The sequence below is a fragment of the Micromys minutus genome (genome assembly GCF_963924665.1).
Source record: "Micromys minutus genome assembly, chromosome: 10".
NCBI classification, from domain to species: Eukaryota; Metazoa; Chordata; class Mammalia; order Rodentia; family Muridae; genus Micromys; species Micromys minutus.
In genome coordinates this window covers 32,594,975-32,611,137 of record NC_137979.1, presented here as the reverse complement: position 1 = coordinate 32,611,137, position 16,163 = coordinate 32,594,975, and the positions used below count along the sequence as shown (strand labels likewise).

The following is a 16,163-nucleotide window of genomic DNA, read 5'->3' as shown; positions in this document are numbered from 1 at the left end:
TGCTAAATAAGGCCTGACTGAGGCTACAGGAGAGGTAGAAAGTTCTGTAGATCTAGCTGGAGCATCTGCGCACGGTCACTGGTGTAGTGTTTCTTTGCCACTGAGGTGTATACTCTCTTCTGACACCTTATGTTTCTACCTGGGGATTTAATGAAGGCTCAGATGGAAGGTAAAGGGGTCTCTGAGAATCTTGTACTGGGCCCACGATCTTCACCTTTCCTGCCCTTTCTGATTGATGGAGATAAAACTGTTTGAAGACGCCTGTGGCTCCCAAATGTGGAATGGAATTTACAAGGTCATGTTGGCCTGGCATCTCCATTGTCAAAGCTAGAGATGTAGTTTAATATTATGGGCTGGAGGAATTGGGAGGTCTGTGGGAAGATCAGACAGATAGGAGTCTGGTGCAGTAAGAGAATATGTGAAAAGCTATAACTTTGGGAACCAAAAACGTGCCCGGTAAAGTGGCTAAAGCTCATGTCAGCTTTCAGAGGCAAAACTATGGACCTGGCCTTTTTTTTTTTTTTTTTTAAAGCTTCAGTCTGTCTGGCTTTCTCAACTAAGCTCAGACCCAGGGTAGCCAAGTCTGACCCCTTCCCCTCCCACTGCACCCCACACCCTGCTTCTTGCTACCCTGTTCAGCCCTTCAACTTTTCTTTGTTTCTTCAAAAGACAGCATCAAAGATAGAATTTTTGTGCAAAAAATACATTTTACATGAAACTTCAGTAGTCATACATTTAAAAATCCCACAGTATCATAACATTATGATTTTATCCTAAACATTTTTAAATAAAATCTTTGCACTGATTCTTGCAAGGCCCCTGCATGATACAAGAACAATGTAAATGGGGAGTTCTGCAGGTAGCACGGCATTAAAGTGACATGAGGCCTCCAGGGCTTTACATTCAAATCACACCAAAGTACATGACAATTAAATAAAAATATTAATAACTTAAAGACCATTCCTTAGGCACGACCATTTCACATTCCTACAGAGAGCCCCTACCCCTTGGGACTGTAATCAACCCATTTCAGCACAGTTCTCAGGAAGGACAAAGGTGAAGAATTTTGCTTCTTGGCTTCTAGGTTGGCTTCTGTTCAGGCACATGTCTTCAAGGCTTTGGAGTTGAGGTTTTCATATCTAAGTATGCTATGGCCTCCTGGACCCATTTCTGATGGGCTTCAGTGCAAACTTCCATGCCCTTTTTGGTCTTGAAGCTGAAGGAAGAGGGCTCAGTTAGAGAGCATGTAACTTACTCTGTGAGTCCCTGCCTGGTACATTACTCCAAGTAGTTGACATTACCCCAGGGATGGAGGAGGAAGAAGGTAAGACAAAGAAAGGGCTCAATGGTAAGATGCAGTGGCCAAAGAGAAGCCCCCATGGCTTTTAGAGGGAGAGGGAAGTCCTGAACTGGTGTCTCTAAAGAGAGTGGTGGGCTCCAGTTTTCCCACTGAAAGTTACATTTGTGATAGAGATATAGTTTCTACCCACTGAGTAAATAATCCCATTTACTCCCTCAGGGATGACTCAGTACTGAGGGGGTGAAGACAAGGGTTGTGTACTCACATAACAGCTTCCCAGGGACACCGACTACTGGTGATCATTCTGTAGCTCTTGAGATTTCTCTTAGGGATCTTTTGTTTCTTGACATAGCAGCAAGTGGATGCATTGATCCCATCTACAATGAAAGAACAAGAAAATATTTGTTATGGTAGATACTGGGTCTTTTGTTGATGCTTAAAGGAATGGTTAGAAGCCATCAAGGAGGCAACATGAAGGGAGAACTTGCCCACCCTAGTTTAATGTTTCTACTTTTTAATATGTCCTTCCATTCTTTCTCTCTTGAATGCCAGTCAACAGAGGCAAGTAGAGTTGATGACAACCATGGGCATCACTGAAAAGCATTAGTATAATGCCCCAGTTCCTTAGAATAAGAATACAATGGTTCTGAGTCCCCTTTTAGGATAAAAGAAAATGGTGTCTAGTTATGGCACCACCTCTACAGAACCACTGTCTCTGGAAATTGGGCTGGATAAAGTACCCAGTAGACCTTGGACCTCTTCGTCCTGTCCTCCCTCTTCTACCTGAGAACAACACCACCATCCCAGGTCCCTATTTGATGACCCAGGAGGACCCCATAACCACAGAAGCAGCTGTGGTGGGAATTATCTTGTTTCCATAAATGAGTCCTAAGGGAATCAGATTCAAGTTCTGGCTCTGTGATTAGACTGGCCTCTCCTTCTTTTTTTTTAATTGCCCCACTTTGGCAAAGCCGATAAGCTTAGACTACAGGTAAGCCTCATTTTGCAGTGATCCATGAAATTTCCCAGAGAAGGTATAGCATGCCCTGGGAAAAAAGACGGCAGGATGAGTCTCACCTGGTTGGGCGCACACGTGGATGGTAAATTCAGCAGCTATGAGCAGCACACACAGAAGTGTGGCAGAGATCTGCATGGTGGAGAGAGAGAGTGTGAGCTGGCTTCAGTGAAAGTTGACAAACTCCGTGCTGGCCTTGCCCTCTCTGCTCTTTTAGCAGCTCTGCCTCCTCTTTTATAGGCAGCATCTAGGGAGGGATCTTCCTTTGGAATGAATCATAGGAGGGTGTAATTCGAGGCTGGCCTGTTTCCATTTAGCATCAGGAAAGGAAAATGAGGTGATGATGAACTCTGTCCAGATAGAGCACTGTATTGTGAACTCCAGCTATTCCTACCAGCTCAGCTCCTATTGGAAAGAGAAGCTTTTTTGTAGAATGAGGAAGGAAGCAGAGATGGCAGCGTCAAGGGATTCCTATTTCCCCCTTCAGGCAACATCCTAAGGAGCCCCAAATACAGAAACAGACACTAAAATTTGGACTGGGTTTTAAGAAAATGCACTTGAAGATGGAAAGTCCTGGTAACTTTTCAAATCTTAGAGGAAAAAAATGTTAGCACACAAACAAAAACCACAAAACATATCCAACCCCTGCATCTAATATAGTTTTTAATTACTATGTGACTTAGAACAAAACAACTCTTTATTTGGGTCTCAGAGGGGAAAGCTGACTGGCTTCGGCTGGCCAATAGGTAGATGATGGCTGAGGTTGAGGATCATCCCAAAGCATTCTCTCCAAGTCTAGTGTTTGGAAGAGCTTTAAAGGACCAGAGTTTGTTCTTTGGCTTACTTCCTCTCCCTCTTTTTCTGCATTCCACTGAGAAGGCCATACCATATATTTCACATGATGCCTTGAAGCTTCCAGGAGCATAGGCAAACCCTCTTAGCAAGTGGGTATAAAGAATCATGCAGACATGCTTTTAAACCACTGTATAGAAACGGGTCTGTAACTTGGTAGCAAAAAGAGTATTAGATAAGAGCAGAAGCCCCACTTCTGTTCCCAGAAATATTGTTCAGAAGAGTTCATATTTTTGAATCTTGTGGTTTTTCAAATATCTGATTAGCTATGAAAATATCTTTTCTAAGTAAAAGCACATAGGGAAGTCAAGCTGAATGTAATGTCATATCTTTACTGTCAGGTCTCAGCATGTGAGAGGGTAGGGCAGGAAGAGTATGCTCTTGGGGCTAATTTACATTTCATGATGAAACATTATGTCAAAAACTCCAGGGTCTGGGGGTGTAGAACATGCTATGCATGAGCACCTTCCCAGGCTTCATGACAAAGATGCAAATCTAGACACTGATCAGTGACAACCCAATCTTTGGACTGAGCGAACACAGTCACACATTGTATCATTGGCAACTGGCTGGGAGTTATCATTCAGATAATATAAAGAACTCTCACAACTCATTAGTGAAACCAAAACCAAACAACCAAATTGAAAATGGACAAAGAGAATCAATGGATGTATCTTAGGGATGATAGATAACAAACATTGAAAAAGATATTCCATATTGGAAGCTTGTGTGAGGCACTCAGTTTAATGTCAAGTCCCTATATGTGAATAAATAAGAATGAAAAGGAAAATTCAAATAAAAAATCATCATGAAATAGCATTACTTCGCCCCATTATGGTACTTACATCATAACATCAAAAGAAGGACTGGCATTTATAATCTCAGTACTAGATTATTTGTCTAGCATATATAAGGCTCTGGGTTCAAATCTTAGCACTATATAAAATAGCTGACAAAGAAGGAAATAGGAACTTGTTTAGTGAGTATGTAGTTTGGCTTTTACAAGGTGAAAATGACTTAGAGGTCTGTTGTTAAATGATGTTAAATATGCCGACATTAATTCCATAACTATGCTTAAAGATGGAAAAGATGGTGAATTTTGTGGTTTATGGTTTTTGCCACCATCTTTAAAATTTAAAAGAGAATAAAGTCTTTTAAAAGTGAATTTTATAGTTCCCAGTAAAAACTGGTGATTGTTCTTAAAAAATGACTCACTGGTCTATTCCTGACTCACTGTATGCAGAGGGGACCAGGAACAAGGCAGGATACACAATTACTGGGAAAGCAAAACCAGGAGAAACCTAAGTAGTGGGGCTGTGGAGAGGGCTCAGTTGCCCTGTAAACTTGAACACTTGCTATGTAAACATGAGGACCTCAGGTTGATCTCCTGAACCCACCTAGAGGTTGAGGAGAGTGGTACAAACTTATAATCCCAGTGTTGGGGAAAGGCAGGAAGATCTCTGGGACCCTCTCACCAACCAGCTTGACTTACTGAGTGAGTTGTGGGTTCACTGAGAGATCTCATTTCAAAAAAATATGGACAGTGACTGAAGAACAGTGTCCAGACCTCTGGGTTCAGTCATATGCGCCCATGGAACCCAGGAAAGAGATGGTACTCAGCAGTTTTGTGCTTCTAGATAGGCACCAGGAGAGATGCTCCTGAAACAGGAACTTTACTCTTATTCTCAGGATGAGCATCTTTGACCATAGCTTCAAGATCCATCATTTATGGGCTTGTGGAATGCCCATTTCCACCCATTGGATATATTGGTGTTGAAGCTGGTTGGATATGACTGTCTTTAGTAATCACAGGTGGTATAGAACTTGGGCTTCTGATTATCTTGGCAACAAGATTAAAAAAAAAAACCCTACTGTTGCTGGGCTGGGCTACTGGGACAGTCACACCACATCTCCCTATGTGCTTTTCTGACTGTTTTCCTTGCTTCATCCATACCTGATCCACAACTCTTTTAAGCCTAAACTCTTAGGCTTAAATGAGAGTTCCACATTTCTAACCAACTCCTTTCTTTAAATCACTTTATCCAACTGAAAGCCTCTACAGATGATTTATTGTTTGAAACCTTCTTTTAAAAAAATATCCATCCCCATGCTTTTATACTCAAATGGTTTTCAGTATAATTTTTTAGGGCGTGCACTTCAGAAAAGATAGTCTTCAACAAATGGCACTGGGAAAGACAGAGAGCTACCTTCAGAAGAATGAAAATAGATGCCGCAGCTTTCATAGTGCATGAAAATCAACTCAAACAGGTTAAAGATATAAATATAAGGTCTGAAGTCATAAAGTGACTAGAAGAAAACATACAGGAGATACTTTGTGATGTGGGAATAAGCACAAAGTTTATGGATAAGAGCCCAAAGCATAGACTATAAAAGCATATTTATTACCACAAAATGTGTAAACAGCATATCTAAAAAGCCACATACCAAATGAAGGCATCGATAAATAAAAGAATTCTTAACTTCATTGAACCTGAGGTATAATAGTTAATGTCAAGTGTCAACCTAACAGGATCCAGAACTATCTGAGAAGAGGACCTGCATATGCCTATCTGTGTGCCTGTGGGAATTATCTTGACTGTGTTAGATTAATTGACATGCAAATGCTTGCCCACTGTGGGTGGCCCCATTCCCTGGCTGGTATCTTGGACTGTATGAGCAGAGAAAGGGAGCTGATCTACAGTCCACCTTTATCACTCTCTGCTTTCCTGCTTTGGATGGGGCATGATAAGCTGCTTCAAGTTCTTGCTCCCATAATTTCCCTGCCAGGATGAAACTAAGAAAAAACTCTTTCTCTTAGAATAAGAGCTTTTTTTCATAACAACATGAAAAGAAATGAGTACAACAGGGAAAGATGAGTCAAAACCACAGTGAAACCTCCCTCCAGTCAGAATGGCTACTGCTAAAAAAATGTCAAATATTAAATAATGTTGGCAAAGATGTGGAGAAAAATGGGCCCCTTGAAACTGTTAATGGAAATGTAGTGTAGTCATTGTCAGGAACAGTATGGTAGTTCCTCAAAATATTAAAAACTAGAATTGGCAATCTTGCAATCCAGTTCCTGGGCATGAAGCCAACAGAGTAGGAATCAGTATGTCAAGAGACATCTGTATTCCATGCTTGTCACACCATGGTCTGCAACAGGTAGGAACTGGAAACAGCTCAGTCTTAGATGAGAAGTAGATGCAGACGCTGTGGTACGAGTATAGAGTGGAATATCAGCCACCAAAGGATGGAACCCTGTCACTCTTGACAACATGGCTGAAAACGGATGTCATCAGGCTACATTAAATAAGCCAGACACAGGAAAACCAGTCCCATGTGATCTTCCTCATGTGAGAGCCGTAAAGGTTGATCTCATGAAAGCTGAGTGTAGAATGGTAGTTACTAAAAATTGGGTGGGGCAGGGGGATGGAATAAACTCAAGTAACAGACACCAAGTTACAGATGGAGTGGAGAAAGTAGTTCTGGTGGTTGTAGTATGTGCTATTAATTTATAATTTTTATTTAAAAGGCCAGAGAAGGATTCTGAGGGTTTTCAATTTAAAGATGGTAATTGTTTCATATCACACACACACACACACACACACACACACACACACACACACACATACACACATACAAGGGGATGATGATGATGATGATGATGATGATATACTATATATATATATATATATATATATATATATATATATATATATATATATATATATAATTTTTATGCATGGTTATAACTAAAAAAATTCTAAAAGTCTATGTGAGTGCTTGATTTGGAACACCAGCTGTGCCACCAGATTCCATAAGACCCTGAGTTTATTTCTTGTGTTTTTACTTTTTTTCACCCTAATTGGAAGTTGGTTAAGTTTAGATCAGAACAAAGCACACCATGAAAACCTGTGCCAGAGGCTGCAGCACTGAGTCCAGTAACCTGCCTAAAAGGAATTATATGTCCCATCAGGGTCCTCTGGAAAACTCTGAAGTGTAGTGGTAAATATTAAAAAAAAAAAAAAAAAAAAAAAAAAAAAAAAAGTAAAAGGGTTCCAAGCACCATGGCCAGCGTCAATCTCTCTGCCTCCATGGCTATCCCCATGGTGAGTTGCTGCCACACCAGCCCCATGCAGAGACTTCCTGTCTAGTTGCTCTCTTGCTGCAGACTCTGCTCACATTCCCAGCATCTGCCCCCTGTGGTTCTAGTCACAATTCCCAGTAACCCAGTAAAATCAAACTCTAGAGGCTTGTAATTTATCAATCAGATTTATATCAGTAAATTCTTACCCCACAAAACATCCACACAAGAAACTCAGAGCCAATTGATAGTGACATAAACTGCCCACCTAGATAAGACAAATTGTCCTGTAATAATTCATCCCTTATAAGATATTCATAGCTACCTGTGGCTATTTAAAGTCACACAGATCTGGGTCATCCTTCTCTTCCTCCATCTTGGTTTCTTCTCCTCTCTTCTCCTTCCTCTCCTGCCTTTCAAAAACTCTAAACCCATCTTTCTTTTTCACTGCCCAATCACAGGCCTTGCCTTATCTTGTACCTGCCCTCACCTGCATATAGCCATCAACCCACACTCAAGACCTTCCAGTGGGAGGAGAGCTTTCCCCCATTTCAATACCCCCCCCACCAGAAGCTTTTGGAAAGTTTTATATTTACTTTCAAAATTTTTACATTTAGTGGCTGGAGAGATGTTTCCGTGGTTAAGAAGACAAACCACAGAGGATCAAAGATTGGTTCTCAGCATCTGTGTCAGGCGGCTTACACCGGCTAGCGACTCCAGATCCAGGGGGGGAGATCTAATGCCTGTGGGTAGCTCAGGCACCTGCACTCAAGTGCAAAAACTCACATGAAGACAAACAGACACACAGTTAAAAAAAAATAAAACAATTTTAAACCTCTATTTATTTTTGCTTATTTACATGTGTGTGTACACACACATAAGCCATGGCTTGCGGCTGGAAGTCAGAGATCAATTTCTAGGAATCGGTTCTCTCTTTCTACCCTATGGGTCCCAGGTATTGAGCTGAGGTTGTGAGTCCTGGTGGTAAGTGCCTTTACCTACTAAACCATCTGGCTGGCCCATGTGCTCGAATTGTATAAGGAACTCAGGCATATTAGCACAATGTATTAGTTAGGGTTTCCTCCATGTGCATATTATATGTTAGTTATATACCCTATAACTCTAGCATTGGAGAGTCTGAGGCAGGAGGATTGTCATGAGTTCAAGGCTAACCTATGCTATAGTGGTAGGTTCAAGGCTACAGTGTAAGACCTCATCTCAAAAAGCCAAAAAAAAAAAAAAAAAGCACACAAAAGGAGGGGAAGAGGAAAGGGAGAGGAGAGGGAAGGGAGGGAAGGGGAGGAAGGAAGGAAGGAAGGTAAGGAGAGAGGGAGGGAGGGAGAGAGGGGGGAGGGAGGGAGAGAGGGGGGAGGGAGGGAGAGAGAATATAAAAATAGTTTCTAGAAGTTTCAAAAGGCAAGTTTTGTTTTTTGTTTTGTTGTTTGTTTGTTTGTTTGTTTTTTGCTCTAGTGATATGTTTTTTTTTTCTTTCTAGCTAGGCTGCCTTGTCTGGCCTAACTAGAAACTTGATGTGCCAGGGTGGAGGAATACCTAGGGGGACCTCCAACCACTTAGAGGAGAAGGGGAGTGGGATGGGGAGAAGGACTGTGAGAGCAAGATTTTTAAAGTGACTGTAGCTAGACTGCCTCGTGTAGACTTGCAACCTTAACAATCTAACTAGATTCTAATGTATTTGGTTGTTTTAAGCCGTCAGGTTTATGGTGGTTTGTTAGTGGCAATTGGGGACTAATGCAGAGTGTGGTACCTGGGGCAGCATGCTGTTGCAATAAATCATAGAAATGGTTTTCAAATTGAGCAATATACAAAGGCTAGAAGCCTGAGAATTATGGGAAAGGATGAGACATTCTGGAATAATGTTGGCAGCCACAGGAAGATGAATGTATCCAACTTGGCATCCTCTGGTGCCTAAGCACTGCCAGGGCTTTTGCTCAGCTCCATTGTGCAAGGACCGAGGAACCCATGCTTACTTCGAGAAAAAGAAACCTAGTCAATATTTCATAAGAATGAGCAGATAGGACTTGCAGAGGAGTGGGGGCAGTCTATCTGCAGGGTTAATCATTCGTGCCCCCCATTCCTTTTTCTGTCTTCCTCCCAGGTCCTTTGCATCCAACCAGCCTGGCATCAGAGACCCCCCCCCTCCATTCTATAAGCTGCAAAGCAGAGTTCAACTCATTTCTAATTTATTTCCTCTTTGCCTCTTTGCATCCACTATGATGTAAGATTTCTTTTCTGACCAGTAAGCAGCACTGAGAACCACTGGACCTGGAATATAGGGTCAGCGAATTTCTCGCACAGCTATCTAGAAATTGTTTGCTGTCTGCTGTTATGGAGCCCTTGGAGCTTTAAAGGAGACCCTCAGCTTCAGTTAGAGAGCTTGGTCTGGCTCAGGAATGCTCCAACTCTGAGCTGCAGCAATGAAAAATTTCCCAGGAGACATGCTCCTGAATCAGGAAGGGAAACCATTAGTCCCTTTTGATTGCTGCAACACCTCCCCTGCCCCACTGAATTGATAGATGCCACTTGCTCCTAAATGACTGAGTCAGTGTCAACTCATGCCCTGCCTGTCAGACAGAGTTCTCCCCAGCACCTCATGCTGACAAAGAGGATGCTAGGTCTAGTGTGACAATCTTTTCTCCCCACTAGATGGAGAGGTTGAACACCATGGGAATTTATATCCTAGAGAAAGATGCTCATTTTCCATGGTAGAGAGACTATCTGTATGTGTGCTCCTGTGGTCCAAATTCCCCTAAGATGAACCCCATGCCACAGATCCCAGGTGAACATTTAGAAAGAGAGAAAATCTATCCATTTGAGCAGACAACCTAGGTTCCTCTGAAAAGGAACACATCCAGGTTTCAGAGAAGTTGCCTCATTAACAAGGTCAGGAAAGGTCTGTACTGTAAGCTATTTCCCAAGGTCTAGAACATTGTTCTCTTGTACCTGACATTCAACCCTAATCTCTTGATGAGCCACAATCAACCATCTGTCTCCACTTCTTTTGGTCTGTATGAATTTATCAAGATATATTTTCTGAGGCTCACTCCTGAGCCTCTGAATGGGACATATCCTCCCACCCTCTTCACTGGACCAAAAAGCTTCAACCTATCCTTTAAATTACAGGTCAGAGAGTTCCATGCTCCCACCTTCACATTCAAAACCTTGTATTCAGCCTCCTCTTGAGAAATCCCCATCCCCTGAAATACATGTAGCTACATCTGATGTTTTTCCTCTCTCTTCCTCCATTGATTTATATAGCATCTTCATTTCTAGCTTTGGATAATTTCCCCCACCTACCTTTTTTTTTTCTTAATTTGTCTGTTTTTTTTTTTCCTATAAAAACTCTAACCATTATCAAGGATAAGTTCATGTCTTCCTCTCTCACTGTGAAGCATTAACATAACCTTTTTATAGAAGACGGCTGTAGCTCCCCTCTATTCTCCACCGCCTGAACTGCCTGTGCAGTTAGAGAATTAATTGCAGAACTGCAGATGGGAGTAATGTATCCCAGTTAAAGGGCACCACGTGACTGGGAAGGACTGGGGCTTTTGTGGAGCATGTGTCTGAGGAGCAGTGCTAGAGACTGGAATTGTGGTACTAGCAAGCCTGACTGGGCCCTGTCTTGAAGAGTCGGTGACACTCAGATGCAATCATTCAATACGAAAGAGTGGGTCATTCACTCTCCTGTTCCCTTAATAAGTGTCCCATCCCGAGCTGCCCTCCACACGTACATACTCTCAGCTTTGCAATTTCCCTCAAGAAACACCCAAAGCCAGACTGCTGTACAAAAATAATATATTTCTTTTAATAATTAAGAATATCCATAATAATATTTTAAATAATACCTTGGAATCTCAAACACAAAGTTTACCCATTCATCTTTACAAAATTCATCTCTCATACATTGAAAGTGTTGAATTGGGATTCAAAGAAGAGGAAAAAAAATGGACCCACACCTTGCATTTAAGAAATTCTAGTATTCATGAAAGGGAATATTATAACATCAATAAGTTAAATACATTTAATATTACTTAAGGCGTCACATTCCAAGTCACACTAGTTCACTGTCACACTGGTCAGTCCTTCAGAAGTGCTTGAGGTGGTCCTGGAAAAGGTGGTGGATGTATTAGTTTCAGATTTATGGGTCAGGTTTACATTCAAAGGTGCTGAAGACCTTAGGGTAGAAGCAGCTTTAAATAAAGTTGTAGTTTCTGGTCTCATTTGGTTCTGGTCCAGGTTTTCAATGTACTTCTGGACCCATTCCTTCTTGGGGTCAGCACAGACCTCTCTCTTGAGCTTGGTGACAAAACTGTGGAAAGAGAGATGACACAGATTAAGTTCAACCTGATACCCATGGAGGGGTTGTGTAGGGCTTGTGGGGGGGAGGGCAGGTAGAAAAGGGGGCTCAAAGTGACCAGCTTCCCCTGCAGGTTTTCTAAGATAAGCTCATGGAATAGAAAGAGCCTGAACAGCAGCCATAGAGACAATGCTGCTGAGAATTGCCTTTCCCTTTTTGGCCTCAGTTTCCCCATTGGGGAACACTTGATATTGGATCTGAGCATGTGACCAAATATAAGTATATGAGGACCATCCCTTGCTATTGAGGAAAAGCGTTGGACCAGGGAGGGAAGAGGGGTATAACTCACACTACAGCTTCTTTGGGACACCGGCTGCTGGTGATTCGCTTGTAGGTCTCCAGCCTACTCATTGGGATCATCTTGCTAGTGTATGAATAGCAGCAGGTGAGTGGGGCGTTAACTGCATCTGGAGAATAAATGAGAAGCAGGGAGCACATTAGGACAGGAGAGATGCTTCTGGCCTTAGAGAAGTAAAGGACCATGAGGAGAAGGCAGTTTCAGCAGCATGGGATGTAAATGCCAATACATCAGAGCTGGGGTATGATCTCTGACACACAGACTCCAAAGTAAGTTCAGAATCTTGGGTAGAGGGATACTATTTCAACTAGGTGACTCTGGGGACTGCCATTTGGGGGAGTTAGAAGTCAAATTACTATGGTCTGAGACGATTACCCCAGTACATTACTGTAGGTTCCAAAAATCTAGATCTAATCATGAATATCTCTGATCCCTATTACTTCTGCTAAGCTGCTGTCACTGGAAGCTGGACTGGGTGAAACACAGATCAGATTCTGGGTCTTTTCCCCTTTCTCCTCTCTCCGGAAAAATGCACCAACCCAAGACCCTCTTTGATCACCCAGGTTCTCAAATACTGAGGAATGTAGCTGGAACAGGAACTGTATGAAGGTGTGATTCCAAACTTAGATCTAACAGTTAAAATTCTAGTTGCTTTTAGGAAGCAACCGTGTAATCGGGTTGGCTCTTTGTCCTCTATGTTCTTTACATCGGTTAAAATAAAAAAAAAAAAATTCTGACCAGGTAAGACTATATGCTATGATGACCCAGGACAATTCAAAAATGGGGTGATATGTTGGGAGGAGAAGGAAACTAGGGTCTCACCTGGCTGAGCCAGCACGAAGATGTTACAGGCAGCAACTGTAAACAGCAGGCCCAGAAGCGTGGCAGAGACATGCATGGTGGTGGAGGAAGAGAGAGCTGGCTTCAGTGAGAGTTGGCTGATTCAGGACTGGCCGCCGTCTGTCTCTCTGCTCTTTTGGCAGCTCTGCCTTGGCCTTTTATTGTAAGCTAGGGGGTGGAGTCAGGCAGGGTGCTTGGTGCCAAGAAGCAGCATCATCCCCGAAGAGTGACGGAAAGTGGAAGTTTGAATCTGCTGAGTAAGTGCAGATCCTGAGGATGTTTCCAGGAAACAGAAGTGAGAAACTTGGGGGTTGGAATTTCATACTTTTTGATCCCCCATGGGGAGCAAATGAAGCTGCACGGCAGGGGGGAAAACAGAAAAAGAGGGAAGGAATGAAAGTAGTCACACTAGACTGTGGCCACAAGTGTGAATGGAGTGGATCTGCTTTCACTGAAATAAAAGGAAGTTGCCAAGGAACCTGAAGTCCTAAGGGAGAAGGTACCTAGCTTGCCCCTGGCTCAAGGAACCTTGGATCTGGGCAAGGACCCCCGATCAGTCCACTGAGTCCTTGGTTATCAGGCCTTGTTGAAAGCAACATTTTCTCCATTTGGTGGTTCCCAGATATTTTGCAGAACTAAAGAGCTTTGTGACATTGTATGAACAGTCTGAGTTGTATGATTCCAGACAATGCAAGTGAGCTCAGGGTGCAGAAGAGATTTCTATGCCAAACACATACAGTGCTTACTCTGTTCCAGGAGTGTGTGGAATCCTTCACAATGCAGTCTCTAAACTCCCCAGCTCTGGTAAATAGATGTTGTTAATCCCCATTCTAAGATCAGACAGCTTGGGTCCGAAAGGGCTGTGTAGGTAATTGCCCTAAGATCCCCTGGAACAGAACCCGGGTAGCTCCATGTCTGACTATCACCATGTTACGTTCAATCTAACAGACGGCTAACGGGCCATGGGGAGACATTCCTTTCGGTTAAGTCATGATGAACTAGGAGCCTGTGGTCAATCTTTACTAGTCCTGGTAACTCTCTGCCCTGTTTCCTTCATGAATTCCAGGGACCCTGAGTGAGCCAACTGGAATGTCTGGCTTAACTCAGCTCTCCAAGTCTTAGATTTCTCCAGAAACAGTGTGATCAAAGCAATAAAAATCTGAAAGTCCTTAGAATTAACTTCAGCAGACTCTACAAAAATAGTAGAGCTCTCACAGGCATGCCAATGGCTGAGCAGAATCTACCACTCCGGTATCTTGATTTCCTCATTTCACTAGAGCATCCTTCAGAGTCTTTCCTGATGGGCAGGGATGTACCCAAGATTCATCTTTCATAGAGAGTCGCGGGGACAATGACTGGAAAGAAATGGGGGGCTTCTTGGAAGAGATCAGGTCTGCAGTTACTATATTTGTGATAGGGAATAAATGGTATCAAACAAATTACAGTGTTTATTCCATGGCAAGTAGTCAGTAGCAGCATTATGGTAGCTTACTGAGAGCCAGGCATAATTAGTTGTCAACAAGCTAATTACCCATAGGTAACATGGGTGACACAGGGAGCTGGTGTTTCTATCCAGGACACACTGGTTCCAGAATCCATATCCCTGGACATGGGCTTTAATGTCTCATGATAGATATTAGTTTCCTAGTTTGCTGAACCTCTTGGGACCCTCCTTTTGTTTCGCCTACATCCTGATCTTGCTAGGCACTGTCCTCCTGACTCACATCCAGATTGTTCTGAGTTTGACCCAATCCTTTCCCTGTGGCTCACTTAATTCCCTTCAAACATGTGAATTATGGAGGCAGTAATTTTGCAGAATCATTTCTACCCAGAGCATCTCACTGCTAGGTTCAGGATTTCCTGTGTTCATAGAAGCCCACATCTCATCTATAAGCATATGATCTATGAAATCTAATCAGTCTTCAGGTCTTCTGTAGCATTAACAAGTTGAGAGATGCCACTATTACCGTTAAGAATCTGAGACCCAAGAGCCCTGAGAAATTGTATAATGTCTCCTTGTCTTTCTATGTGAGGAAGCCTATTTCCAACTGAGATACACAGATTCACATGGTCTATAGTCACAGGAAAAGGCCCCTGGCTTTGTGGGCAGGCTTCTGAGCCTGGGAGGTCACTAGAAAGTGAATTGGCCCCTGCAAGCTTCAATTAGCATAGGATGCATCACCACCACGATGTGAATTATAAACAAAAGAAAGGAAAGTTATTGTCTGTCTCCCTCTCACTTCACTCTGTCAACAAAGGATGTTCTTTCCAGCTGGTAGGTCAGAGTCAGAGTAAGATAAGAACATGGAAATTCCCATTCTGAGGCAGTATTGGAAGTTCCCAGACCCTTCGGGAGAGATATTTAGCTGGAATGTGAGCTCCAGATGCTGGGCCTACAGCCAAGCAGTTCTCACATGGGCCTGAGAATCTGGAATGGCTCAACAAAGGCCTAGTCTGAGCTCTGGCTTGGGAGAGGCCAAGGGAAAAGCCCGGGGAAGAGATGTAAGGGGGTGAGGGTTGATGCTCTACTTGTCCCCAGCATCCCAAGAGCTTTGGGCCTTTTTTCCCCCCACCCAGATGGGCAATGGAAAGTTTTTCTGAGTGAATAAGTTTTTCTTTCTGCACATGTACCTTGGTCAGTGTCATACCCTCCCACTCAGTGTCAAAGTAGAAGAAAGAAGAGGTGATAGTGAGCTTTCTAGAAGATCAGAAGCACTTCCTAGGCCCTTGGCTGGCCACTTCCACAGTTCTCTTGCTTGCTTACTCCTGTTTATGTAGCTCACAGTCTTCTAACTGATGCTTCCAGATAACCTCCTCATCCCCTAAGCCTTTACGTGATGAGTATACTTGGTGCCTGTCCATGGTCATCCTCCAGTGGCTACCTTCTACTCTTAGCCAGTGAGATCGCAGGTCCAGGTGAACGGGGCCTGCATGCCTAGGACTTTGAATATGCCATATTTTCAAGGATCATGATTTCCCATTATTTATTCACAGAATGTCTAGTGGAAAGGGGTCCTCCACGATGAAGTACTTATTTCTCAGATGGAGGGACCGCGGCCAAGATCAAGACCATGACATGCCCAGGTGACTAAAGCAAATATTCACAGTGACTTGGCTGTGAGCTTCCTTTGAGTTCACTACCATTTGGTCCCAAAGGTTGTTTGGTCAGCATCTACTTTGAGCAAGCCTTGGGTAAAGAGTCACCGGGTTGGGGGTGGGGTGGAAAGGACCATCAGAGAGTAGCTACCATCAGTACAACAAAGATAGAAGTGAGATTCATAAAAATTCTCAGCCATACTTTCTCCAGGCCTCTGTCATCCAAGCATTTCCTGTGTTCGGATGTGGCTGTGCTTCAGCTCCATTTCCATGAAGGAACGGAGGGTATCTGTAAGATGATAG

At 43.0% G+C, this 16,163-nt stretch overlaps 2 protein-coding genes across 2 annotated transcripts in view; both read right to left on the bottom strand.

Moving 5' to 3' along the window:
- LOC308425192 (C-C motif chemokine 2-like) overlaps positions 1 to 12,883 on the bottom strand; it is a 26,438-nt gene extending 13,555 nt beyond the window's left edge. The window contains exons 1-3 of the mRNA XM_080922419.1: positions 12,747 to 12,883; positions 11,916 to 12,033; positions 11,327 to 11,578 (exon numbers count right to left, since the gene is read on the bottom strand). Of these exons, the coding sequence (XP_080778545.1) occupies positions 11,327 to 11,578; positions 11,916 to 12,033; positions 12,747 to 12,822 (446 nt within the window). The 5' untranslated portion in view covers positions 12,823 to 12,883. The remainder of the gene's footprint in view (positions 1 to 11,326; positions 11,579 to 11,915; positions 12,034 to 12,746) is intronic.
- On the bottom strand, positions 828 to 2,512 carry LOC308425125 (C-C motif chemokine 7). Its single transcript, XM_080922356.1, has 3 exons — positions 2,378 to 2,512; positions 1,566 to 1,677; positions 828 to 1,216 (listed from the first exon to the last, which is right to left on the bottom strand). The coding sequence occupies exons 1-3, from the start codon at positions 2,451 to 2,453 to the stop codon at positions 1,111 to 1,113; spliced, it is 294 nt and encodes a 97-aa protein (XP_080778482.1). The 5' UTR covers positions 2,454 to 2,512; the 3' UTR covers positions 828 to 1,110.
- Positions 12,884 to 16,163: the final 3,280 nt, after the last annotated feature.

Excerpts from the sequence above, each read along its gene's own strand:
- LOC308425125 (XM_080922356.1), bottom strand. The coding sequence starts at position 2,453 with ATGCAGATCTCTGCCACACTTCTGTGTGTGCTGCTCATAGCTGCTGAA. Across the intron at positions 1,678-2,377 it reads CCACGTGTGCGCCCAACCAG|ATGGGATCAATGCATCCACT; the intron begins GTGAGACTCATC and ends CTTTCATTGTAG. Across the intron at positions 1,217-1,565 it reads TGTCCCTGGGAAGCTGTTAT|CTTCAAGACCAAAAAGGGCA; the intron begins GTGAGTACACAA and ends CTCTTCCTTCAG.